The 25,715-nt window shown below is 41.5% G+C and overlaps 1 protein-coding gene across 1 annotated transcript in view; it reads right to left on the reverse strand.

The window, feature by feature from the left end:
* Window positions 1-6,740: 6,740 nt before the first annotated feature.
* ADAM7 (ADAM metallopeptidase domain 7) overlaps window positions 6,741-25,715 on the reverse strand; it is a 63,648-nt gene continuing 44,673 nt past the window's right edge. Inside the window, exons 17-23 of the mRNA XM_053668053.1 lie at window positions 22,174-22,254; window positions 20,967-21,045; window positions 20,324-20,429; window positions 19,891-19,990; window positions 13,477-13,522; window positions 12,401-12,490; window positions 6,741-7,072 (exon numbers count right to left, since the gene is read on the reverse strand). Coding sequence (XP_053524028.1) covers window positions 6,741-7,072; window positions 12,401-12,490; window positions 13,477-13,522; window positions 19,891-19,990; window positions 20,324-20,429; window positions 20,967-21,045; window positions 22,174-22,254 — 834 coding nt within the window. The remainder of the gene's footprint in view (window positions 7,073-12,400; window positions 12,491-13,476; window positions 13,523-19,890; window positions 19,991-20,323; window positions 20,430-20,966; window positions 21,046-22,173; window positions 22,255-25,715) is intronic.

Raw genomic sequence — 25,715 nt, forward strand, 5'->3', positions numbered from 1 at the left:
TTCTTACCCTTCTTTATGAGAGGAAAAGAAAAAGTTCTATGCAGACCATTTAGGTGATTAAAAAGCAGAGGGCACTTCATGACCTTGTTTTTATTGGAGTTCATGCCAAAGGGACTTTGTCTGCACCCAATTCTGATCACTGTCATCTCTTTGCCCTTTTTTTTTGCATTATTGGTCCTTCCAGACTGCAAATCAAACAATGTGTCCCTGTAGATGTAGCATGGGCCTACAGAATTATTACTGACCCCTTTTTTAAGAAATGGAAATTAGGGAAACTTTCCTGTGGGCAACACTTCTGGGTGAGATGCTTTGGCAGCTTAGCAGTTTCCACAAGCAGAACTATGTCCATGATCTATTTGTCAGCCATCTTTCTTTACTGAGCTAGATACAGCAAAGCAGCGTAGCTCTCTGCAGTGCTCCCTGAACTGGAGATTTCGACACTTCCACACGGCCACTGTCTTGGCTTCTACTGGCTTTCCTATCTTCCTGAGGGTCTAACACGGTCTTTCTGAGGACAGTACTGAAGAAAATGCACAGGGAACGAATAGTGATGGGAAGAAAACCAGGACTCAGATCAATGGAATGGACCAGAAGGAAGAAAGAAACAACCAAACAGAAAAGACAGCTCCAAAATCCTGCTAATCCTGTTAACGTCACCAAAATTGCTGAAACAGATTTCTTTCCAGTGGTCTGGTCATGTTCAGTATAGAAGTTCATGGTTGCCCACTACATCTCATTGTATTACGTCTTCCTAGCTTTCAAGCTCTTCTATCCAGGAGCTTCGTCCACGCATTTAACCCATCTTCCCACATTCCGAAACACCTGCTGCCCGCAATCTAGTCACCCTCTGCCTTGTTATCTTTACAAAATATAACCTTTTCCTGAAATGCTCTCTAAATTCCTAATGAATCCCAAGTCCTTTTTCTTTATCAGGGTCAGGATGGAATCATCCAGTCTGAAAACTGGATGGTTAGTCCAACCTGGTGATTATGAGTTTCTTGCCTTCCCCAACCCCCTCCCCCCAATTTGATGATTGGAACTGAGAATGTTTTGCTTGGATAGTGAATGACCTGTAAGCCAAGCCTCCTCTCCTCATGCCCCACAAATGACGTCTCTTTGTATGCACATTTAATGCTCGGAAGGGGTGTTGTGAATAGGAGCCTGGCACAATGAGAAGGACAGAGAGAATGATTTAAAATTATTAAATTATTTAACTTTTTTTTTCCTGTTTTTTAAGATTGTAAGGAACTGAATTTTGTGATATTTGGTGCATTTGAACTGGATCTAAGGTCATTTGTTTCAGGGCCCTTGCAATTGCCTGTGGCACTGAAGAAGGGGAAAAGGTGTGTAATTTCCCTACCTCTGCAAAGAACTAAGCAGAATTTTGATTTTGTAGCTATCGAAGTCCAGGCAAATGACACTCATATGGGATAATTGACGAGTAGCCAGAGAAGGATTGGTTATTTTGCAAAAGGATGTGGTAGGTTTTCAGGAGATTGGAAAAAGATGGTAAAGCACCCTGAGGCTATCACCCACAGCTAGCTCTTACCACCCTTATTGGAAGTGGCCGATGGAGGGAACTATTACTGAGAATGAAAGAGAGAGAGATGAATTATTGCTGCTACAGAGGGCGAGCTTTGGTGTGGAAGCACTGCAGTGTCCAGCCCCCAGGCCTGTTTGGAGAGAGGGGAAATCAAAACCCCAACAGAACTTCTTTCTCCCTAAATTTTTGCTGGAGCCCAAAACGAAGCCAGAAGAAGAAACGTCTCACTGGGGCAGTCCACAAGTCAACATCCCTGGGTGGACAAAACGGGTGAAAAGGGTAGAAAGTGAATCTGAGTGGTACACGGAGAGCACCCAGCAGAGGCAGCCAGATGGTTAAAAGTTCTGAATGATCCAGAGAAGGGGTGTGGATAGTGTGAACCAAAATGCACCCGCCCAAAGCAACAACTTTGTAACCAGGGGGAAACTGCATACCACACATCTGCATAGTGGAAAAATTGGGGAGTGAAAAAGGGGAAGGACTTTAACCACATGAATGCAAGTACTAACATCATTAGCTTAGTGGATTTTAGAGTTTTCCTTGTGACAAAGTTATTATAAAAACCATGCCAACTTCTCATATGAGTGTACATCCTCTGTAGTCCACTAATAAAAGATATTCTTGTGATAAAAGGAAAATTTCACTGTCATCTTCTAAGTACTGTAATATAATGCAAGATATTCTTCTTACTGCATCTAATCAAAATAGCAAATCACTTAAAAAAACTCTGTTATTATTGAAGCCTCGATTATAATAGTACTCTATTAGCTGTGCTCCTTACAGCAAAGAAGTAAGTAAACCCAACACCCAGAAGAAACAAGCCCTCCGTGCTAGAGTTCTTAGTGATAAAGGGGACGGGTGTTTTGTCAAGCCAGTCGGGTGTCCGGCGATGCTGTCATCCCGTGAGGCTGGTTCAGCACTGCAGCCAAGGAGGCTTTGTCCTGACGCCTGCTGGCGGGTCATCTCTTCTCTTCATTATTTGGATTGTGCATTGAATTTTAAAATAAGAGAACAACTTACCCTTTGTGTATTTGTTGGCATACATACAAGTATATTTGTTCAGTTTTTGAGTCCTCTCTTTATAGGACAGTCTGGCAGTCTTTTTTGTCCCACCCTCTTTAATTCAAGAACTCTCGCATTCGGACACGCACGGAGAACTCACACAAGTCTGGTAGCCAGCACGGGCTCCCAGCTCTGGAACATCTCCAGCTCACCTCTTATTCCAGCCAGTCCCCCACAGACTACCTTGCTCTCCGATTCCAGTTGGTTTCAATATGTGGACTCCTGATGTTCCCTCTATTGTAGTTTTTGAAAATATCCTCTGGAAGGACTTTTTTTTTGCTGCTTTTAGAGAGAGGAGTGGGGAGAGAGACATTTATTGGCTTTTTCCTTGCACATCCTGGATTAGGCTGCACAACATGCAGGCTGATCATGTGCTCCGACTGGGAATCAAACTTGTGACCTTTCACTTTATGGGATGACGCTCCAACAAACTGAGCCACTCAGGCCAAGGCCCCAGTGCAGTTGCAAGGGCCTGAATCAGCGATGCCTCCCAATTAGCCTCTTTTGTCTCTCGGTCAGTTTTACATTGTCCTTCTGGCCCCACTCAGGGCTGATGGGACAGTCTCAGGGCCTGCTGAACCTACCCCAGGACCCACTCCCCTCAGCCTGCTCTGCCACATTCTCCATGAGGGAGAGCCAATTGGAAACAATGGGGAAAATTATAGTGAAGGTTGAAAACCTGCATCTCTGAGTGTTTCGGTCATAAAATAAAAGCATTACATTTTCCTCTAACTTGTCTAGAGTTACTGACCCATTAATAGGAGACAGAAATCTAATTTCTTTTTTAAAGCAGTTTTCTTTTTTTTTAAAACATTTTATTTATTTATTTTTAGAAAGAGGGGAAGGAGAAAGAGAGGGAGAGAAACATCAATGTGTAGTTGCCTCTTGTGCACCCCACACTGGGGACCTGGCCTGCAACCCAGGCCTGCGCCCTGACTGGGAATCAAATCTGTGACCCTTTCGTCTGCAGGCTTGTGCTCAATCCACTGAGTCACACCAGCCCGGGCAGAAATCTAATTTCTTAATTAAAGTGCTGAATCCCACAATGGACAGCTGCCTTACCTTCTTGAAAAATATTTTTCATAAAAATACATATAATTTAATTATCAAATAATATTCAAAGTATATATATGTATATGTGTATACATGTGTATGTGCGTGTGTATATATGTGTGTGTGTATATATAGTGGAAGATAGTAGCCTCTTCCCTACACTATCTCATTCCTGGCTCCCACTCATTACACACTAAATGTCCAACACTGTGAGTTATTTCCACCACCAGCTATCTCCATATTTCTAAGTAAGTTACTTATACTCCCATTTGTAAATTAGCCAGTTTTAGGAATTATCTTCTTTCAACTAAAAAATGTAAGACTTATCCCTTTTCTACCTTCTTTTTCCCACCATGTCTGTCTCCTAAACTTCCCGGAATAGTTATAGTGAAATTGTTTTAAATATCCATCATAGGTAAACAGCATACTCTGTGTGATTACATTTCTTTCCACGTACATTTTCTCTTGGAGTTAAAATAGCCTAATTTAAAATTTCTCTCACAATCATCAATTTAATTGAAGAGATATGAGCACCTGGGGGATTGGATACTATTTCCAAAATTATCAACAACTCAGTTATTCTCCACTAGTTCCTTAACTTCACTGGGCTTTGTTTTTTTACCTAAAAAAGCAAACACATTTCTTTTCATCTAAATCAGTGTTTGATGAGCCTCTGTTGCATTCTACCCTGTGCCACTAGTCCAGGATTCTGCAATAGGTGGTCAGCTTCTAGCTCAATAATTGAATAACTTGAATAGATATTTTAAAGTGGCATTTGGGGGGTAACTTTCCTGAGTAATTTCCCCCAATTTGCTCTTACGATTGTGGTAATTTACTGTACTCATTTACATGTCAGCCAAAAATGCCTAATACGACCTTCAGCCTAACCTGCCTCTCCACTTACATTCTCTTTTTTGCCCAGGCACCAGCCCAGCGACTGCCCAGACCCACCCAGAAAGGAACTGGCTACAACACTCAAGGAAGGGAACGCCCTGGCAAGGAGCCTCTCACCACAAGTCACAGAGCAGCAATCTGCAGGGCTGGGTTCACGCTTAAGTTAAAAGTCAGCCCAACAGAAAAACATCCCTTTGATCCCAGAGCCCCCAACCCCAGGGAAGGGAGAGGCTGGCCAGTCTCAGAGCAGTACATGGGGTGGAGCACAGGTCTCAAAGAGCACATGGTGGATGTTGCTCAACCACGAACGCCTTCTCTTTGTTGGTGAAGGGACCGATGAAGCCGCATCTACATGAACAAAAACCTAAGGCCAATTTAAACTCTCCCTGTACCTCATCCCTGTCCCCTCACTATGGAATGAGAAGCTTCATGAAGCTGTCTGCTCCTCTCCATTTCTACCATCCCTGGTCTCTCTCACGTTTAATAACTTCCAACCTGGACAGAACACACTAGGTTGATCATGTTACTGTCATTTAAATTCACTTAAATGTCTTTAAGATAAACAGCTCAGGATTCCCATACAGCCCACCTGCGACCAGCCCTCAGACCACACTTTCCCAAACACCTCCCAATTTAGCTACACTGTTAGCTACTCACTAGGAATGGACCATGAAACTCTGGTAGGCATACGCCTGATTCTCCCTCCCAAAGAGTTAAAAGGGTATTAACTCTCTGCTCGGCAAACCTTAGCACATGTGTTAAAATGTTTCCTGGGTGCCATTCATCCCATTATTCTGTGATAATTCACGCAGAAGCCTGTTTTGCTTTCCCGTGAGACTTGGGTTTCTTAGGGCAGAGCTTTATATGACTGCACATTTGCATGTACCTGTCACAACACCTTGAGTGCATGACAGATAAAGAAGTGAATGCCCTGGCCCATGTGGCTCAGTTGGTTGGGCACTGTCCTGAAAACCAAATGATGTGGGTCTGATTCTTGGTGAGGGCACATGCCAGAGTTCGGTCCCCGGTCGGGGTGAATGCAGGATGGATGTTTCTCTTTCACATTGATGCTTCTCTCCCTCCCCTTCTCCTTCCCTTCTCCTCTCTCTAGAATCAGTCACAGAAAAAAAAAACTAAAAATGAAGTAAATGAATAATTAACCAAGTAGAACCTAAATGGTATCAATCCATAATATATTTTGATATTTTCATGCCAATTTCCCCTTGAAATCTACAAGTATGATTATTCTGTCTCTAGTTTTTGTTTGTTGCTTTTAGGAAAGTCACCCAGAGGAGAAGGGTGAGGAAGGTGGTGAGAAGATAGTGACTTTGGCTGTGCTGTGATCCCACAAATGACGCTGCGTGGTCTGTCATTTTACCTTTCTTCTGAGTCTGAAGCTCTTTCACTTGAAGAGGCCGGTGAACCCAGGGAGGTGTGGGGCATCAGGCTGGGCTTGTGCCCGATAGTTCATTCCTGAAGGTGGGCTATGGAGCGAGTCCAGCTGGTGTTATTTTCAGAAAAGGACTCTGGTAAACTATCAGGGCAGCATAAACGAGATGGGATGCGTTGATTTATCTTTCTTCTGAATTGCTTGGCATGCTTTAGTATTCAGGCATCAAATTTGCTCATTGTGCTACTTAGGTGATTTTTTTCCTCCCCCAGCCAGTCTAAAGATTGCAGTAGCTACTGCTATTTTAAACTATGTCCTTCTTTGGAGAGAGCATCGGACCATTGAAGAGAAGATCAAATTAATCTCCAGCTACTCTCCCTGGTGGACCAGGAGAGGCATGTCCCTGAGTCGGAGCTTTAGGTTGTTACTGTTTCATGCTGTTTTCCCCGGGTCACTGACAAACTTCTGTATCCAGAGGCTAATGATGCAGATTGCATGAGAAAAAAAGATCAGTTTAAGTACTGGGTGAGAAAGATTTTAAATGTTGGAGGATTTGTTTAAAATAAGGTGTATTTTTATATCTGGTGATTACTGTTTGATTCCTGTTAAAATGACAATAGACCAACAGAGGGAAGAATTTCAACATGTTATTCCCTCTAATCATTACTTTGAAGAACCTGGAGAAGATGTGAAGTAAAATGAACACCCTACCACTTTAGGACAAAAATGTTGACTCACCCACTGCCCTTTGCCGACCAGACCCTTTCTACATCAAAGTCACTCTTCGCAGAACTAAGCTCAGGTCAGCCAGCAGTCACCTGTGCCGTCACTGGCGCATCCACATCGATACCCGACAGGCCAGCCTCTGGAGTGGAGTGGGTAACAGTCCAGATTGGGGCTTTGGCTGAGGCCTATGCTCCTAGTTCTGTTTTGCTCTTTACAGCTGTAAGTCTGGGGACCTCTTATCCTCACTTTCCTCGTCTGTAAAATACCCATAATGGAGCTCTGCAGTGGGCGGCACATGGAAAACCTGGGAAGGTCTGGCAGGCGCCTGGAGTCTGAAGGGTCCAGGGCAGACACTCTCTCTTTCCCTAGGTGTTCTAGTGCGCACTCATCTGGTGCATTCTTCACTTTAGGACAGCAAAGAAGGTGTCGCCTAAAGCTCCACCCCTTTAGTGACCTCTGCCACCCCCTCGACCTCTGGCTACTGCCAAGTGTGAATAACTGGCTGGTTTTCCTTCTCTGCACACAGATAGTAGAGGTAGCAACAAAGAGCCTTCCCAGGCATGCTGAACTGAACTAAATAAAACATCTCTCAGACAGAGCCCTGCTCTATTGAGACAGCATCTTTCACAACTTAGTTGTAAAACCCAGAATGATTTCAGGGGCACTAGCGCCCCCTAGGGTGTGGCCAGGAGAGCAGTAAAAAGTGTTAAAAGTCTCAGGTGCATTTCCAATACAGCTCCACCTTGGTCACCAGTTTCCCAGCCAGGGTCTGGTTGAAATGGGAGGTGACTGCTGCCTGACTTCCTTTTCCCTTCTTTGCTGCATAAACCCGTGCGTGGTTGTGACTGTGACTGAGAAGTCTGGGGCATTTGGTGGATGAAAAATGGGAGTGGGAGTGAGACATACTAATTTCTCTTAGATAAGTCTAAGGGTCTGTGACTTTTCCTGAACAAAATGATGTTTATGCCAGCAGCGTGGTGGGGACTAAAAGTATACTCTTGGGAGTTAGAGTTCCTGGGTTGATATTCTAACTATACTACTTAATTGGCTATGTCTTTTAGCAAATTACTTGACTTTGGCTTTTCATTTTCTCACACTGTAAAATGAAGATGATAATAGTTAATCCATAGAGTTGGTTTAAGTTAAATGAAATAATACATACAAAGTACTTAGAATAGTGCCTGACAAATAGCACGTACTCAATAAATGCTGTATTTGCTCTCTTTGCAGTGAATTACAGGTAACCTTGAGCAAGAAGTCCTGACTTCCAAATTCACTGACCTAAGACTCCATGGGGCAGCTCTGACGTACTGCTTCCCACCTAGCACCCCCGAGAGCCCCAAGGCCCCTTTCCTGTGCCTTTTATCCCCAGAACCCCCTGGGGCTTAACGTTATATGTATCTTCTTTTCTTAGCAATCAATACCCATTACCCCCGGATCACAGTCACAGCTTTTCCTGGGGAAAGATGTTAATGGACTCTGTCAAGGCCAGGACACAGCCCCTTCCCTACCTGACAGCTCTTGGGTTTCCTGAAAGCCTGACCTTCGGTTAGAAAGTGATCAGGAAGCTTCCAATAAGCTCAGGAGTCTAATCAATATTTCTCACTCCCCCGTGATGATTACTGGGGGGACATCAGTTGTCGTCCATGGCCCATCACAAAGTCATATAAGTCACACAGGCTGTGGCTTTTCCTGACATTTACTAGCCATTATGTGTCCCCCAGGGGAGTGGGAGCTCTTCAGTCCATAGCAGCACTGGCGAATTTGCTGGTCTTCAAAAAAACATAGCTAAGTAGATCATGTAAAATTAAAAACAAAAACCAAAAACAAGACACCCACAGGAGTGTTCAGAAGGCTGAGTCATTCAAGGGCCATTGACAAGTCAACTTGAGTTAGAAGACTGAAATTCAGAAAGGAGGGTAAATAGCATTTATCTTTCCAATTTAAAATCTCACTCAGAGCTCTCAGGCGTTAGCCCAGCCCTGCTTCTGTTCAGGAGCATAGCCCGTCTCTGTGTCTGAGTCACAAAACCTGGGTGGAGAAGGAAGTGGTGTGTGGCAGAATTCCCCCGGAGTTACATCTTTAACAACCAGGTTGTTAAACAAATTTCCTAGTGAGTTGATTTAAAGTCACCATTCTGAAAGCCCAGGGCGGTCCTACAAAGGGATGAAATCATGGAATTTTCTAGCTCACAGATTTAGTTTGATAGATTGCCACCTAGTGGCCATTTCAGGAACTTTGTGATGGGTTGTCAGGTACAGACACGTGCAGGCTAATAAGAAAATGATTAATTTCTTTAGATTATGACTACCCAGTTTTAGTGTATCCAATGTACTTTGTATAATTCCACAACCATGAGGACAGATGCCTTGAGAAAAAGGCAAAGTGGGTATGTGCAGCTGGTTGATATTTGAGAATAACTGATGCTCTTTCGGGAATGTGGTTTTGTTTTCTTTTGATCTCCCCCACTGCATTCCTGGCAGAAATGAGGTAAAGACACACTCAAACTTCCTTGGTGCAGTAGCATTTTGGTAGTACATATAGTAATAAATATGGATTAAGATTTAATTTTTGTAGTGTTTCTGTACAGCTGTTGGCTCTGCCCAGGTTTTACTTCATATTTCTACATTTCGGGCTGTTTTTCTGTGGGTTGCCCTGGATCTGAGTCACTCAGCGGCCAGGGATCTGAGCAGAGGTTTTGTTCAAACTCCCTGAGCTGGTAAAGGTTCTGCCCTCAGCCACCGATCTGCTCATGGGGTGGGGAACACGTTGGAGGGAAGCTCACGCACTCAATTTTCACCCGTCTGGGGTTTCACGCTGTGTGATGCTCCTGGGTGCTCAAGCCCACAAAAGCCTTTTTCAGGTCAGTAGGTGGGGGTGTGGATCGCTGGTCAAACCTGCCACCCTCCTCTCCTTCCCGGGTACCCCCGTCCCCATTCTGCTTTGAGCTGGTCTGCGCCTCATCATTGTTGCTGAGACTGCAGCTTCAGCCTAACAAAGATGCATCTTTGTCCTATTTCTTTCCTATATGCGCTTTTGCTGATTAATCATTTGAATTCTTCCTCCGCAACCCTAATCCAGCTCACTGAATATCTTTAAAAATTACAAACACAAAATTAGATAAAAAGTCTTGGAAGGGGCAATATAAATCATGGGCCCTGAAGTTCAAGCTCTCTTAGGTTCCAGATAAGTCCACCTCTGTCCAAGGCCAAGAGTATATGGCCCAGCTGCAGAGGATAGCCTAGGACCCGGAGACACCACATCCCAAGGCTGTCTGAAGTTCAGTCTAGTTTAAATTCAGGCAAGTGCCAGGGTCAGAAAGGGTTCTCGAGCTGTGCACAGGGCGGGGCAGCCAGCAGCTCCTGGAACTCGGGAGGAAGAGAGTGGGCTCAGCCCACAGGCCTAGCAGGCCCGCCCACGCACCGCAGGGGTCCTGTCTGCCGCTGTGGGCTCCAGCGAAAGAATTCAAAGCCCTGAAGGTGGCAAGAACCAGAAATAGTAAGACTATGAAATCATAACTGGCTCATAACCAGGGACAGAATGGGACTTCCAAGGGGGTCACTGACTAATAGGGAGAAGGTTGAAGGGGCTTTGTAATATGCAGACCGGAGGTGTCCAACCTTTTAACATCTCTGGGCCGCAATGGAAGAAGAGTTGTCTTGGGCCCCACATTAAATACACAAATACTAACAAATGCTGATGAGCTAAAAAAAAAGTCTGTGCATAATTTTTGTGATATCTGCCACCACCAATAAGCAAAAAGTCCTCACATAATAACCCTAATTATGCAGCAGGCCTTCTGATAATCTTTAAAAATCATCAAGCAGGTCCCAAGATTGTGACCACTGATACAGAAAATATACATATCTAAGTAATAGAACTCAGTAGTAAGACCAAGTAACATTTTGAGTAAATTTACAATTTTCAGTTGGGCCGCATTCACAGCCACCCTGGGCCACATGCAGCCAGGGGTGCCCGTGGTTGGACCCCCCTGATGCACACACATGGGAAGGAGGTCCCTGAGAAATAGAGCAGACTGTGGCAGCATTTGAAAGGCATGCAGGTAACACCTCGAAGGGCTGGCAGATGCAGTATGGGCAAGCATGAAGCACACTACCTGAAATAGAAGAGGGCTTTAGCTCTCAGAAGAGAGGGAAACAGCTTAGAAGTCTAGAGTGATTATCTGAGCAGGAAGCAATGAGACATGGCAATATGGGGTAGCAGACATATTCATAATTGGAGGGAGAGAAGAAATTTGGGGAAAAAATCACTAGAAACGAATAGTTGGGGGAACGTGGAGCCCAAGGCAGAGGAAGTGCTTGGTGACGGTGAGTTCTCTGGAAGGACAGTAATGGGAACAATAACAAATCAAGAAGACTATCCCTTTGTAGGAGGGATATTATATCACCAAAACGTATACTGTTCATCACCATAGCATTGTTCAGGTGAGTACAAATACGTGACTATCTCTTCATTTTGGCCATCAGAGGATTTAGTGCTTGCTAGTTAGTATATACAAGGTTTTATATTTTATATAGGATTTCTCTTTTTTCATAAATTTACATAAAATGTCTAAATTCACATCTTCTGCTTTAAGTACACATTCACCAGTGTTTTTTCTAATTGAGGAACGGTGTTCATCAGAACAACAGGCACGTGTGGTGTCGCCTGGGTCCGAAGTGCACGGTCACTGCTGTCCGAGCTCACTGCTCCTCTCTAGCCAGCCGGCAGGGCAACAAAAACCTCACCCGGGGACAGCCTTCTTCCTTGACTTGCAGCTTTTATTTAATTGAATCATAAAAATTGCATTTATCACTCGGAAACTTTATTTCACTGAATAAAAAAAATAATGGCATACAGCTTTAATAGTTCACAAAAGGAAAGCAGAGAGCACAAGAGAACTCGCTGAGAAGCCTCAGTGTAAGCAGTAGCTGAAATCACTCCCAGGACACCCCACCCATGGAACCAACTGTCAGGGCCTGTGGAGACAGCACAGGGGTCCCTTATTAAGCACTCAAATCCATACACTGTAAGGATCTTGCAGCCCTTCGTGGGAATCAAAGTTCTTCTCCACTGGAGTTAATTTTCTGAAATTCTTGTGACCCTGTGACTTCTCCGTCAGGTTCTTAAGGAATTCTAAAGATTTAGGAATTTGGAATTACATTCTAGAAATTGAGAACTCGCTAGGAACATTTCAAGTCCTCTGCTGCTGCCAACAGAATTTTAAGAACTGCTCTGCAATTAGGGTGACTATTCTGTCCCCTTCCTGATAGGAAATGAGTAAAACAGTTGTCTGCTTTTAATGACCTAGTGGAACTGATGCCTTCCCACACTGAATTTCTTGGCATTTCTGTAGGAGAGGATTTCATTTAAACCAGAATTAGTGGTAATCATGTCACGTTCAAATTAAGACAAGTAGGTTCTTCCATGTTCCCAAAGAAATACATTTTATAAAGTGTTTTTTGCTTCTTAGACTCAGAGTGTAATTTATTATCCTCAAGGTTTGGACTCTTTTTTAAGAGTCTAGACTAACATTTTTGTAAGAAAATACCAGAGCAAGGAGACTGTTTGTGTTTGTATTAAGCTAACGAGGATTTGACAAATACAATTTTTATAGCATGTCTGCACTACAGACTATTAATTATACAGGCAAATACGACAGAAGGAAGTTGTGTCTCTTCCACATTTTCTGTTCAGACAAAGAGCACTTGAAAAACTACCCAAATTTGTACAGCACACAGTGAGGAAGTGCTGTGAAGGCTTTGTGTCCAGGAGCTTCAACTCGGCCTTGTGCAGCCACTCTGGGTATCCAACTTCAAACTCTAAACAGAAACATGTGGTCAAAAAAACGAGTTTTTTTGGTAAAATCTATAAACATGTTCTACTTCAGTTACTTATTTATATCTACTAATTATAATAACTGTTCTGGATCCTGCTATATTTGGCTCTCCTTAACCAAGGCCAAGTAGGCAGTTATTGTAAAACAAACAGGCCTGTCACAAAGGAAAAAATCATTTGGTTTTTCATTACAAGAAGCCACTTTGCTTGCACTAGGAGTGTCCCTCTTCTCTCTCTGGTATGAGACAGACATCATTGTGAAGTGGTAGGGCCATTGGAAACATACTTCTCCGTTCCAGCAATGACAGTGCGCTGGGCAGGGCTTCCTGTCAGGACGCTTTGCAGGGGAAAGCTGCATATTAACCCAGCACATCGCAGGAGCTCAACCAAAATCAGGGAGCAAATGAAAGAAGGAAAGGAAACAAAAACTCTGAGATGTAGCCAAACAGTCCTAATCTTGTCTGCCTTTGACGCAAATCACATCTTTGATAAATTTTCTAACACAGACTTAATCATTCAAAAGTGAAATAATCCCTCAGATACAGTCGCTTATTGGTTGGGTAAGTGAAAACTTTGGTAAAGTAGTTATGAAAAAATTGGCACTAGAAATACCTTTTCTGTCCTTACCAGTACTATTATGTCCTTTAAAACACTTCACGAGAACCCACTGGTGTGTATACTCTAGCCAAGAAAAAATTTGAGGAAGAAGTTTCATTTTTGTTGCTGTTTCTAAATGGTATCAGCACTGATAAGCCAAACCAGCTCGCTGCTTTGGTTGGGTTGGAAACTCTTGAATTAAGACATGCTCGGCTGGATTGTCTGTTAAAATGTTAACGTATCAGGGGAAAACATTTCAACCAACCTATTCTTTTGATTAGAGCTGAGGATATCCCCAGCCAGTCAATGAAGATGCACCAAAAAACACAGAAGGATGCTTTCACAGAACAATGTGAAAACAGGGAGGGACCACCTGCTGCAGAATCTGTGAGTCCTCTCCATTCTCTAATTGCAGGTTTCTGTAGTAAGTAAATGTTGTTCTGTCAGGAACCACACCAGCTATCACACATGGACACACATGCGCATGAGCACAGACACATGCAGACAACCTCTTCTTCATTCATATGAAAACTCTAAGACAGTATGTAAATTTCTACGAGACAGGCTGGGGGAGATGGTTCTGGTTAAGGGAAGTCTTATCAGAAACTATTTTTCCTTGTAAGCTTTGTGAATCTCTTCCATAATACATTTGGTAAGAGATTCCCAAACGCGTTTCAAGTGCTAGACTTTCACTCAAAAAGCCTCTCTGTTGAAATTGCAGGAGGGCCACCTATGGAAGCAGACTGCACTGGCTGAGTGTGCAGCATCCTTGAGACCCTCTCGTGTGACAGGCTGAGTCTGCAGAAGTACAGGATGACAACTATCTTAATCACACCCTTTTAGCCACAAAGAAAGACAATGTAATGATAATTGCTAATTTTAAAAATACACAGTTGAGAGTTATGGTGCTTTCAGCACCCAGTTCTGAATAAGAACTACCCTACTCTGACCTTGAGAATACGGATGTCGACCAAGAGACTAGAGCATTTCGGTTGACCCTAGAGATCCTGTGATATCTCTTTTGTGACCCAGTCTCTAATGCATGGGTGTGCTCATTTGGCTTATTTGCTTCTCCCTTGTCAGTACTGATCAGAGAACGCATCTCCTTAGTCAGTGGACAATCCCCGGGCTGATTAAGGCCTCCTTGGAAACCATCACTGGGTTTTGACCCCTGAAATCCAGGGCCAGGACCAGGTGAGGTGAGCGAGGCATTCAACTCCAAAGCAACACTGAAAAGAGGCACATTCAGACTCAGTGATAATATTAGAAAGCTAACTTCCAAGAATTCATGATGGACGCAACGTCAATATTTTAAATAAAGACCGCACCTGACCGTGTGCTTGCATGAGCCACTGGGCTCCTCTTGTCCAAACCCCAGCCCTGCTGAGGCATAGAAAGTGCTCTCTCTCTGCCTCAAATCTGAGACTGATATTATCAGATCATTTCAAGGACCCGATGAATGTTTAAGTGCCCTCAAAATTATTACCGAAATGAACCGACAGGCACAACCAACAGAATGGAGGCAAGGGACTACACCAGTGTGACGCAACGAGGACTGGAAGAGCCAACTGGAAGTCTCTGCAAGGACTCTGCAGTTCTTTGCTCTGACAGGTCACACTATGAACCTGCAATTAGTGGTCAAGCAAGTACGAGTCTTTACCAAGCCTATGAAATAAATTTTCCAGCCATCCCTGGGACACAGCCCTAGTAAATGTACAAATATTAAAATACACAGAAACTGTCTTTTTCCCTAGGTTGTTCTTTTGTGAGAGCTGAGTCTAAGACCTTAGACTCAGATAAGAATGGACGAAAAATTCTCTATGTATCATGCTGTGAGTTGCACAAGGCAAGTCTGCCAGCCTCCAAATCGTAGTGTCTTTAACTGTCTGGGGGCCTGCAGCTCCACAAGCAATGCTATCCCTTTGCACCTTGAGGGTGTTCGAGGGCCTTGGGAACTTACTGTGGTAATGCAGATGTGCCTGACTGAGGTCACCCCTGTAAAGTGCTTTCTGTCACCACCTGTGGATGGCAATATAACCAGAAAGCAAGTTCCTGTGGCAACAGGACCAAGTGAAAGCATTGGCGCAAGAGGGAAATGTCACTAGGCACCACTAATGCAACCAGGAAAGGACGAGAAAGACACACTGTTCCCTAACAATTTTGCTGAGAACTGGTCTTTGATGGGTAAATATCGTGTCAGACAAGCACAGACTAAATTATTATTATGTTTATAATTTTACGACAAATAATACAACAAGACTAAACATGAGATTTGAGGGCCCAACTCTCCTATACAATCTACATTTATAACATATTATGGTATACACACCATTAGTAGCAAGTTTATTCATATTTTAAATATTTATTAAGTTCCTCATTTAACTGTAAAGTCAAAGGTCCTGCAGAAGCTCACATTCTAGAAAGTAACCATATGTCCCAGTTCTATTTAAACTTCTTCCTGGCTTCTGCCACTATGCCACCAGTCACATGCTCAGGCCACCTTCCCCCACTGGCTTCTGTGGGAGTGCACCTGCTTTGCATATTAATTTAAGGAAACTGTAATTATGAAAGTACTGCAACAGCACATGATGCATAGTTGATAATAAAGGTACATTAGGTGCTAAATATATACCAAGAACTATGCTAAGTACATTTACATACGCTTTCTCACTTAAACCTCAGGCAATTATGTAACATTGACATATGATTTCATCTAACAAAATTGTAGTATAAGCTTAAAACATGATCACAGGATATTTTCTATCCATTCGGTTGGACACAAGACTTACGTTCATCACCTCTGGGTCACCACTGGCATAATAAAAAGAGCAAATGGGTGAAAATAACAAACCATCGCACAATTGGAGAAAGATGACCTGTCTGTCCCTAAGTATTTGAGTGAGGGTCAGTAGAAGCATTTCTGCTCTACAGTCAGGTGTGCTCCTGGGGGCAGGGTGGCCGCAAGCTCTTCATTATTGTGCAGGAAGGAAACACGGGGCTCACGGGCCAGGCAGGGTTGGGGCAAAGCGCCCCAAACCTCTGGAGCTGTGTAACCAGACCGCCATGAGCCCCCAAACCCCCCAATTTAAAGTACTGGCATCGTTATATTTTCACTGGCATTGGCACCTAACAATGGTCAGTTGATAGTTCACTTCAAAATGGAAAGTTTATACTCTCTCCAAGAAAGTCCCATTGTGCAGTTTCATGGGTATAATCTTTGAAGATTTTATTTATTAGTTATTTTTTGAGAGAGGGGAAGAGAGGGAGAAAGACAGGGAGAGAAACATCAATGTCTGGTTGCCTCTTGTGCGCCTCCTACTGGGGATGTGGCCTGCAACCCAGGCAAGTGCCTTGACTGGGAATCGAATCAGCAACCTTTTGCTTCACAGGCCAGTGCTCAACCAGCTGAGCCACACCAGCCAGGGCTAGTTTCATACGTATAATCTTATCAAGAATGCTTTTTTCATTAATTGACTTTTATTAAAGAAATGCCTTTGCCCCTGGCCAGATGGCTAAGTTGGTTGGGGCATTGTCCCCTACACCAAAAGTCTGTGGGTTTGATTCCCAGTCAGGGCATATACCTGGGTCACAGGTGCAGTCTCCAGTCAGGGTGCATATGGGAGGCAGTGGTCTGATGTTTCTCTCTCTCTCTAATCAGTAAGTATATTCTTTGGTGAAGAAATTAAAAATGCCTTTATAGCTTCTTAATCTGCACTCATAGGCGTTGTTTTTGCTTATTTTGTGAGTTGAATGCACTGGCGAACAGTTGTTAAAGGCACTAAACAAGCCATTACCTGTGGAGATTGTCAGTTTATTTCTTACCCAAATATTTTATATTTTCGTAGTATTTCATATTATATTTTAGATTTTATTTTCTCATTTTTTGCTAGTATATAAAATATAGTTAATTTTTGTTCATTGTTTTTATTCTACAACTTTGCTAATTTATTTATTCGTTTTACCAAAAATTCTGCTGATACTATAATTAGCATTGTTTTGAATCAAAAAATCAATTTGTGGAGAACTGGCAACCCAACAATAGTGAGTCTTTTGACTCATAAACATGTATTTTACTCCATTTATCTTTGTTTTTAATTTTTCTCAATGGTGTTTCTTAGTTTCTTAGTTTCTGTGTTTAGGCTTACAATTTTGTCAGATTTATCCTGAAGTATTTCACATTTTCATGCTATTGTGAATGATATTTTGTTATTTCATTTGCTTTTCTTGGATTGTTCTTTGCTTGTATATGGAAACACAACAGATTTTTGTATATTGATTTGTATCCTGAAGTCTTATTAAATTTACTTTTTTCATGACAGGTTTTTTTCTGTAGATGATTGCATCTTCTGTAAGTCAAAAGAAGTTACTTTTTCTTTATAATTTTTTCCTTATTGTAATGGCTCTAATCCCAAGTAAAATGTTGAACATAAGTAGTGGGAGTGAACTTCATTGCTTTGTTCCAAATCTTAGAGAAAAAGTAAGCCTTTCACCCAGGACTATGATAGTAGCTGTAGGTTTTCTTGGTAGATGCCTTTTATCAGGTTCAGTAAGTTTCCTTATATTTCAAGTTTACTGAGTTTAATCAGGAATAGATATTATATCTTTTTTGAATACTTTTCCTGCTTTTATTGAGATGGTCATATGATTGTATTATTTTAGTCTGATAATATAGTGAATTAGGTTGAGTGATTTTTTAAAGCGGTAAGTGTGCCTTGCATTCTGGGGATTAATCTCAACCAGTCACAATGCATTATCCTTTTTATATATTGTGAGGTTTAACTGGCTAAAATTTAATAATAGTTTGTGCACCTATACTTATTAGAAGTATTGACAAGCAGATTTTTCTGTTGTAATAACTTTGTCTAGGAGGGTAAAAGAGAAATACTGTCCTCATGAAATCAGTTGGGAAGTATCCCTTTTCTCTCTTTTTCTGGAAGAGTTTACATAGAATTGGTATTATTTCATCATTAAACATTTGGTAAAATTCACCAGTAAAACCATATGAGCACAGTGTGTTCTTTGTGGAAAGATTTTTACTACAAACACAATATTTTTACTAAATAAAGGACTATTCAGGTTGTTTATTTATTCATGAGTAAGCTTGGTAATTTGTAACTTTGAAAAAGTTTACTCTCTCATTACACTGTCATATTGAAATATAATCTCCTGTGATGTCACTTTTCTGATTCCTTTTTGGGAACTGCTCTGCCTGGTTTCAGGAGTTGTAACTGCCCCCATGGCTAAAACTGAGTGAGCGACCTTCAGACTGTGAACCAAGGAGACAAAGCTTATCTCCCTGGCAGCAGCGCTGCTTCTGCTTCATCCATCTCTGCCCCCAATGCTTGGTCAGTTCGTCAATGATGGGTATGACCCCTCAGAGGGGGGGGGGGCAACTTAAGCCAGACACAGTCACTTGGGAGGCCCTCATGGGAGGACTTGGGGGGGGCTGCAGCAAAGAGAGGGTGATGGACTCTCACCCCCCGGCTATTCTGACATAGCCTGAGTCCCCATTTCCATGTGGGAGAAGCGCTTCCTGGCTCTAATCCACTTAAGCCTAAAAACCTGTGATGGGGAAGGCAGTGCAGCCCTTTGCCCGGAGTGGGATCCTGGGTGATTGGGATAAGAAAGAATTCACAAAGTCCTGTGAAGCCTGTTTTGCTAAGAATGCTTTCATTCATATGTTAAGGGTCTGAGCAGGAAATGAGTGTGTCTCCCAAAGTTTTTGCAAACCCCTTACCTGACAGACACTGACTCAGACTAAGCCCTCAGATCTCTTTGAAATGTTATCTGCTGTTTGATCTTTGCTGCCTGACATTGATTGATGAGCTTTACCTATATTCCTGTGTATTACGAACCTAACCTAATAAAAGCCCTTGAAAAAGGGGCTCTTGGTCTTTCTCCTGTGAGAAATTGACCACCTCTCCTCCCCAAGCAGATCATGCCTTGGTAGTTTTATTTTCATCTATGGCAGGATTTGCAGGCAAAGTTGCCCCCACAATTCCTGACAGTCTGTGTTCTCTTATTATTTTCTGATCACTCTGGCTAAAGGTTTATAAGATTTATTAATTTTTCTCTACAAAATGGCTTTGTGTTCATTGATTTTCTCTGTTATCTATTTAATTGGTAACAAGTCTAATACTTTATTTTTTCCTGTTCTCTGCTTACACGGATTCTTTATTTGTTTTACTTCTGTATTAAAGTTTTGAAAGTTGAGGTCATTGATCTGCTCCTTTTCTAACATAAACAGCACTATAAATTTTCCTTAAATTACTAATTTCTCTGTTCCCTATACATTTTGAAATGCTGTGTTTCATTTTCTTATAGTTTAAAATACTTTCTAATTTTTCTTTTGATTTTTTTCTTTGGTCTATGGTTCCTTGAAACTTTTCTAATTTTTAATTGGAGACTTTCCCAGTATCTTTCTTCCTGTTACTGATTTTTAATATGACTTTTCTTGAGAACATATTTTGTATGACTTCAACTCTTTTACATTTATTAAGACTTGTTTTTGTTTCAGAATACAGTTTATGTTTGTATTTCTCCCAGTGGCGCACAAAGCAATATTTTACTCACCCAATGTAGTTTGCTCTGAAGTATAGTGTCTTGGTTTGTTTGGGTCCTGCCATCTGCTCCTTCCCCATGTGTAGACTGGACTTGATGGCGTGAAATTGTGTTAAACTGTTCTGCATCTCCTACCTCATTTAGCTTTAGGGTTGGTTCCACTTCAAACACACATTCAACTGCTTTTTAGTTAATTAATCAACTGCTGCAAACGCAATTGTCTTACGTGTAGGGGATGGATATCGGGTAGGATTGGCTCGGTCCTCGTCTGCTGCTCATCACCGAAGTATCCTTTATTCTCCACTCCCCGCACATCTCGAGGAGGGCTGTCAGGAAGAAAGTCAAATACTGACACAAGATATGGGAGGAGCTTGTGGTTGGCATTAAACCATCTAGGGGGGTTTTAAAAGACTGATATTCAGGTTATACTCTACAACAATTAACTATGAGGGAGCAACCAAAATTAGTATTTAAAAGAACCACTGAGATAAGTATTAGGGTAAGAAGTTGATTTACTGCTACACTTACTTGGTCTTTGATATGAGGTTATACTTCACACCTATCAATATCTGAATATTGGTATTCAGATACCAATATATATTGGTATCAATATATTGACAATCATGGTCTTCTTCAACACATAGAAAATACAGACATACCTCTGAACTCGTTTCAGTTTAATACATTTTTGGTGACGGATTAATAATGCAATAGCCCCAACGCTGATAATACCCAGGACAAGCATAACCACCAGGATGGAGATATCTGGAATGGGAAAGAAAAACAAAAAAACTGAGCTTTGACTAGGATTTCAACTCTAGGACGGTAGAATATTAACATTTAACTGAGCTGTTACAAGCCTGGTTGTCCTTTTCTTAAAAGATTTTGATTTCCCCTCCCCACATTTTTTAAAAATATAAAGTAAAAGGCCAAAATATTATGCAGATTATCATCTGTATTAACAATCACTGCCCCACCCAAGATTCCATTATGTGTAAGGGAACCACAATCAGCAGAAAAGTTTTGATGATCAGTTATTAATAGACTATAGAAAAAGCTTCATTTAGTTATGGGCTCCTAGAATACCTAATTGAAATTTAACTAGGAGAAGATATATTAATTCTAAAAAGCAATGATAGTACATTTAAATTTTGGTATTTATATATGCAAAACAATTTAAAAAGACCATGCAAATGTATACAGAAACACAACATATATGTAGTAGACTCAGAAAAGAAGTAAAAAGCTTCTTCGTTGGTTAGGCTTTTGATAATGCAAGAAAGTATATTCTAGGATGCTCACTGGTAACATTTATGGTCTCTTCCCAATCCACAAATACTTCTTCTTCCTCACACTGGCACTCCAGGTCACTGCCATCCTCCTGGAAGAGGAGTCAACCACGTAATTTTCTCAAATGACTGACGGAAGCTATATTTTTCACTTCACTTAGCTTGACATTAGCCAGTTCTACACCACACACACACAGACACACTAAAACTTTTAATGAATCAATTAATTAAACTGGACACCAAAATTAATTTTGGAAAGAAATAAGCAAACTAAATACAAGAAACTACCACCTTTGAAGATGGCCTTTGAACCAGAGAATGATTCAGACAAATTCAAAACCAGATACACAAGATGGCTTGAGTGATCTTACCAGAAGGCATCAGTTTTAGTAAAGAACAAACAGTCCCTTCTAGGATCGACTAATTCACAGCGAATTATTATCTAGGCCTACTATTATCGCCCTAAGCCTAATAATGATGAGATGATATCACTGAAAAATAGAAGTGTGGAGCAACACTCAGTTCATCAAAGAGCATTGTGAATGGTTAAGAACACACACTCTTTCTGTGTTTAAATCTCCGCTTTTCCTTCCATCACAACTAAGCGTGACTTGTTCTCCATCTGTAAAAGTAGGCATAGGAATTGGACTCACCTTTTAAGTTGTGATGAAGCTTTTAAACTTTAATATGTGTGTAAAGTGCTTGCAAGAGTGTCTGACACATAAGCAACTCTAGATAAGTGTTCCTGATTAATTGAGCTTAGGAAAGATGTTACCCACAGACATGGCTACTAGGTACTTCTATTATTGAGTAAAAAATGTGTAATGTTTTGTGGTTTTTTGCAAAAGCTTTAGGCAAGCATTGAGGTTTATGTAAGTAAACTATAAGTAATATTATAATAGATCCAACTTCAAACTTTAGGTTTAAACTTCATATGGACATAAATTACAGGGTTTCTTGATTATCAGTCTAATAATAAAATATATACTTGCAATACTGGCAATAACTATATGTAATATCTGGTTTGTCTCTTTGTATCAGTTTTATTGATGATATGTAAAAAATGGTTCCCAAACATACATTTGATTTAAAACTCACCATGCATGCCTACATACATGCATACATACACACATATGCACATGCACACACACATTCCAGGAATAAGCTCTATGTAAATAAATGTCTGGTAAGGCATTAATTTAAAAGGAGTCAAGTCTTACAGCATTTTCATTGCACTCAGAGGAGCAATTGGTTGAATTGTAGATCTTTTCAATATTCACACATTCACCGTTGCTGCACACCTAGAAATGATATAACCAAGATACATTGGAATGACGTGCTCTTGCATAGTTTTCAGTGTGAAAAGTCACGGGTAAAATCTTGTGTAGAATTAGAAATCTTCTATTCAACTTTGATGGTCTTTTGAACATAATGTACTCTACATTCAAATATTGTTATACACAAACTCCTTAATCGTTGACATGTCTACATCTTATTAGTTCTTGAAATGTCATCTGCATCTGTTTTTGGTGTCACATCCAGAAAATCAAAACCAATGTCAATGAGCTTTCCCCTATGTTTTCTTCCAAGTGTTATACTGTGTTATCCCTTACATTCAAGTCTTTAATCCATTGTGAGTTAATTTTTGTTTGTGGTATAAGGTAAATATCCAATTTCATTCTTTTGTATGTGGATAGCCAGCATTCACACCACCATTTTTTAGGGAGACTGTGCTTTCCTCACCATATATTCTTGGTGCTTTTGTCAAAGATTAGGGGACTGTATATGCACAGGTTTACTTCCCAGTGCCTTCAGGTTGACTGTCAGGAGGGAACGAGAGGCAGCCCGAGGATGAGCAGGAAGAAGAAACCAAGGTGGAGAGACGAAGAAACACAGGGAAGAGTCGGGGTGATGTGGTTTCGGCCACTGGACATTGGAAGAGTGGTTGGGTTAATGAACTTTGCGGTATTCGTAAGACAAGGGGTGGTTTGACATGGAGAAGGTGTAGAACTGAGGACCTAATATCTTTACTTTGGAATTTTATTGTTGGCTTTATTGATCCTACCTGATACAAAGGGCTCCTTCTGTCATTAAATTAATGGATAAAACTTATCCATGCTTCACATCATTACAATCTGAGAATATTTCAAAGTATAGGAACAGGCTACTATGGGAAGCTTTTTACTGATGTGACAATGTTACTTAGTACTTTTAAAAGGGAAAGGTAGTTGCAGGATAGCCATGGGGATATAAAGTACAGCATAGAGATCAAAATAATATTGTAAGAACCATGCACGGGGCCGGGTGGGCACTGGAAATATCAGGGAATCACTTTGTAAAGTACATGATCGTCTAATTACTGTGCTACACACCTGAGACTAATACAAAATGATACTTAGAAATTAAAAATAATAAACTGGAAAAAGCACATTTCAAGAAAAAATTACTTATTCAGGTACTTCCTGTGGACCTGCGTCCTTGCACAGGACCTTAGGTCCTCAGCAGGGAACCTGCAGCCATGCGCCCTGACGCCAAGTGAGCTAGACAGAGGGCTGTAGCGCCCCCTGGACGTGCGGTGCTGCAGAGACAGGGGACAGGCTCCTCTGTACCGAACCAGGTCAGCGGGGACGGGCTGCCACGCAGTCTGTGCACTCAAAATTGGGTGCTGTCAGTGGCAGGCAATCTATTGCCAAGCCCTGCAGATACTGCTTCCATCAGAGAAAAGTTCTCCTGAACCACCTGCCCTTCCATTTCTACAGGAAACTCAGCTCCACTCCGGCCTCAGGGGCCACGGCTGCACGTGCAGGCTGGCGATGACCTAAACATTGTTGCGCAGCACATGACGTGCATGATTGAACACGGGGAACTTTGTTTATAACCCATGTAGATCTCTACTGCATGGAAATAGCGAAGCATTTCTTATTTTTATTTTTAAATGGTTGTATGTGTAATAAAGAAATAACTACAGAGTTTTACAGCCATTCTTCTGTGTCAGAGAGCAGACTAATTTCCTTCCTTCCTTCCCTCCTCTCTTCCACTCCTCTTCTCCCCCTCCATCCTGTTATCTCCGCTTCTCTTTCCTTCCCTTTCCTTTTCTTTTCTCATTAGCTCTGCCCTAAGCTCCGCCACGTAACTAGGGAGAGGGCTCCTGGGGCAGTGAGATGTTTGCCCTCTGGTCCTCTGACAAATGAAATTAACACAGAAAACATAACTACAAAGAGAAACTAGAATATTTTTACGCATTATAAGTTCCTTGTGTCTAAAAATAACAACTCAATGTAAAACTAAAATGAGAAATTCTGTACCCAGTGTCTTGGTGAGACCTCCACAGACTGGCATTTGCCACCCATGGATCCATTCCCTCACCAGGAACTGGTGTGAGAACAGCACCGCTGTGATCAGTGAATTACTGGACTCTGGACTGAGACTGCTCTCGCAAAAGCAGGCGCTCAGTATGCGGTGCGTGGTCACAATGTACTTGTAAGATCAAGGTGTGCTCCTTAGCAACTGCTCCCCTATCCACCCCTTCATGCAGCCCCTGCCACCCTTAGTGGGGCTGAACGAAGCGCATGTCGTACTTCCACTTCCTACCGCTGGACAACTTTCCGTACCTGAAGTGAATAAACAATTGGCTGGTGCTGTTTTAACCTGCTGTGTCACACTGTAACTTCTGGACAATCCCTGAACTTTCTAGATTGTGGTCCACTTAACTTTTACAAATAGAGATCTCTTATCAGTTTTGTACTTATTTAGTCCTTTTAATGGGACACTGTATAATTAAATATTTGGACTTGAAATATTGGTCTTCGTTAAGTTCTTAAATTCTAATATTTTTTTTACATTCTGAGTTTTTGCTTCCCAAATCATTTCTCTATTACACTATATGAAGGACACTGTAATGTTTATGAAAGTTGGCATGAGGTGGAGCAGCCACATCACAGAAAAAAACGATTCGATTTCAAAACAGTTAACTTTTAAATAAAATCTTTTACATTTTCTATATATTCCTGTATTTGTAAACTTTGATGAGCTGGCTATTGTTTTTAATTTTCATTCTAAAGTTTCTATGTTCCTTATTCTATGTTTCTTATTCTATGTTAGAATAAGGAACCCTTTCCAATAGGACCTCATTCTACCAGTTCAATTCCATTTTTTTTCAATTCACCCAAAGCTCCAGTTACACTGAAATGGCCAGTCATCTGACTATGCTATACCCTTTGTAACATGGCATAGCAGGTAGGTAGTTCTTTACAAAAGGTCTTTTTTCATTCTCTGTGTGCCGAAAGTTTTCACCAGTCAGAGCTGGAATGTCACTCGTTTACGGTGGCGTCAGATGCCACCCACGTTCTGTCAGGGAAACCAGTTCTCTGGACTCCAGTGCATGTGGCTCACACCAGTGTGAGAGTGCTCATGCGGGTTATATCCATAGATTTCATTTCACCTATGAAACTCTCCAGTGCGCTCCTCCCCACATCCTCTGGTCCCGCCCAGACCCTGGCACCGTAGAGAGTGTGCTTGGTGAACATGGCCAAATGAATAAAATAAATGAAAAGTGTACAGCTACTTCATGGTCTAATTAATTTAAAAGTTGTGTCTATAATTTCATTAGATGTCTACCTTATGATACTAATTAAGCACATTTATAACATTTACATATCATTTGTATAATAAAGATATGTCAAAATGAATATTTGTGATAATGTTATTGCTACTCTGCTCAATAAAAATGATACCTTATTTTTTCCCTCTGCTTTCTCATATA

This window comes from Artibeus jamaicensis, unplaced genomic scaffold, assembly GCF_021234435.1.
Source record: "Artibeus jamaicensis isolate MK-2021 breed Jamaican fruit bat unplaced genomic scaffold, CSHL_Jam_final contig_477, whole genome shotgun sequence".
Lineage (NCBI taxonomy): Eukaryota > Metazoa > Chordata > Mammalia > Chiroptera > Phyllostomidae > Artibeus > Artibeus jamaicensis.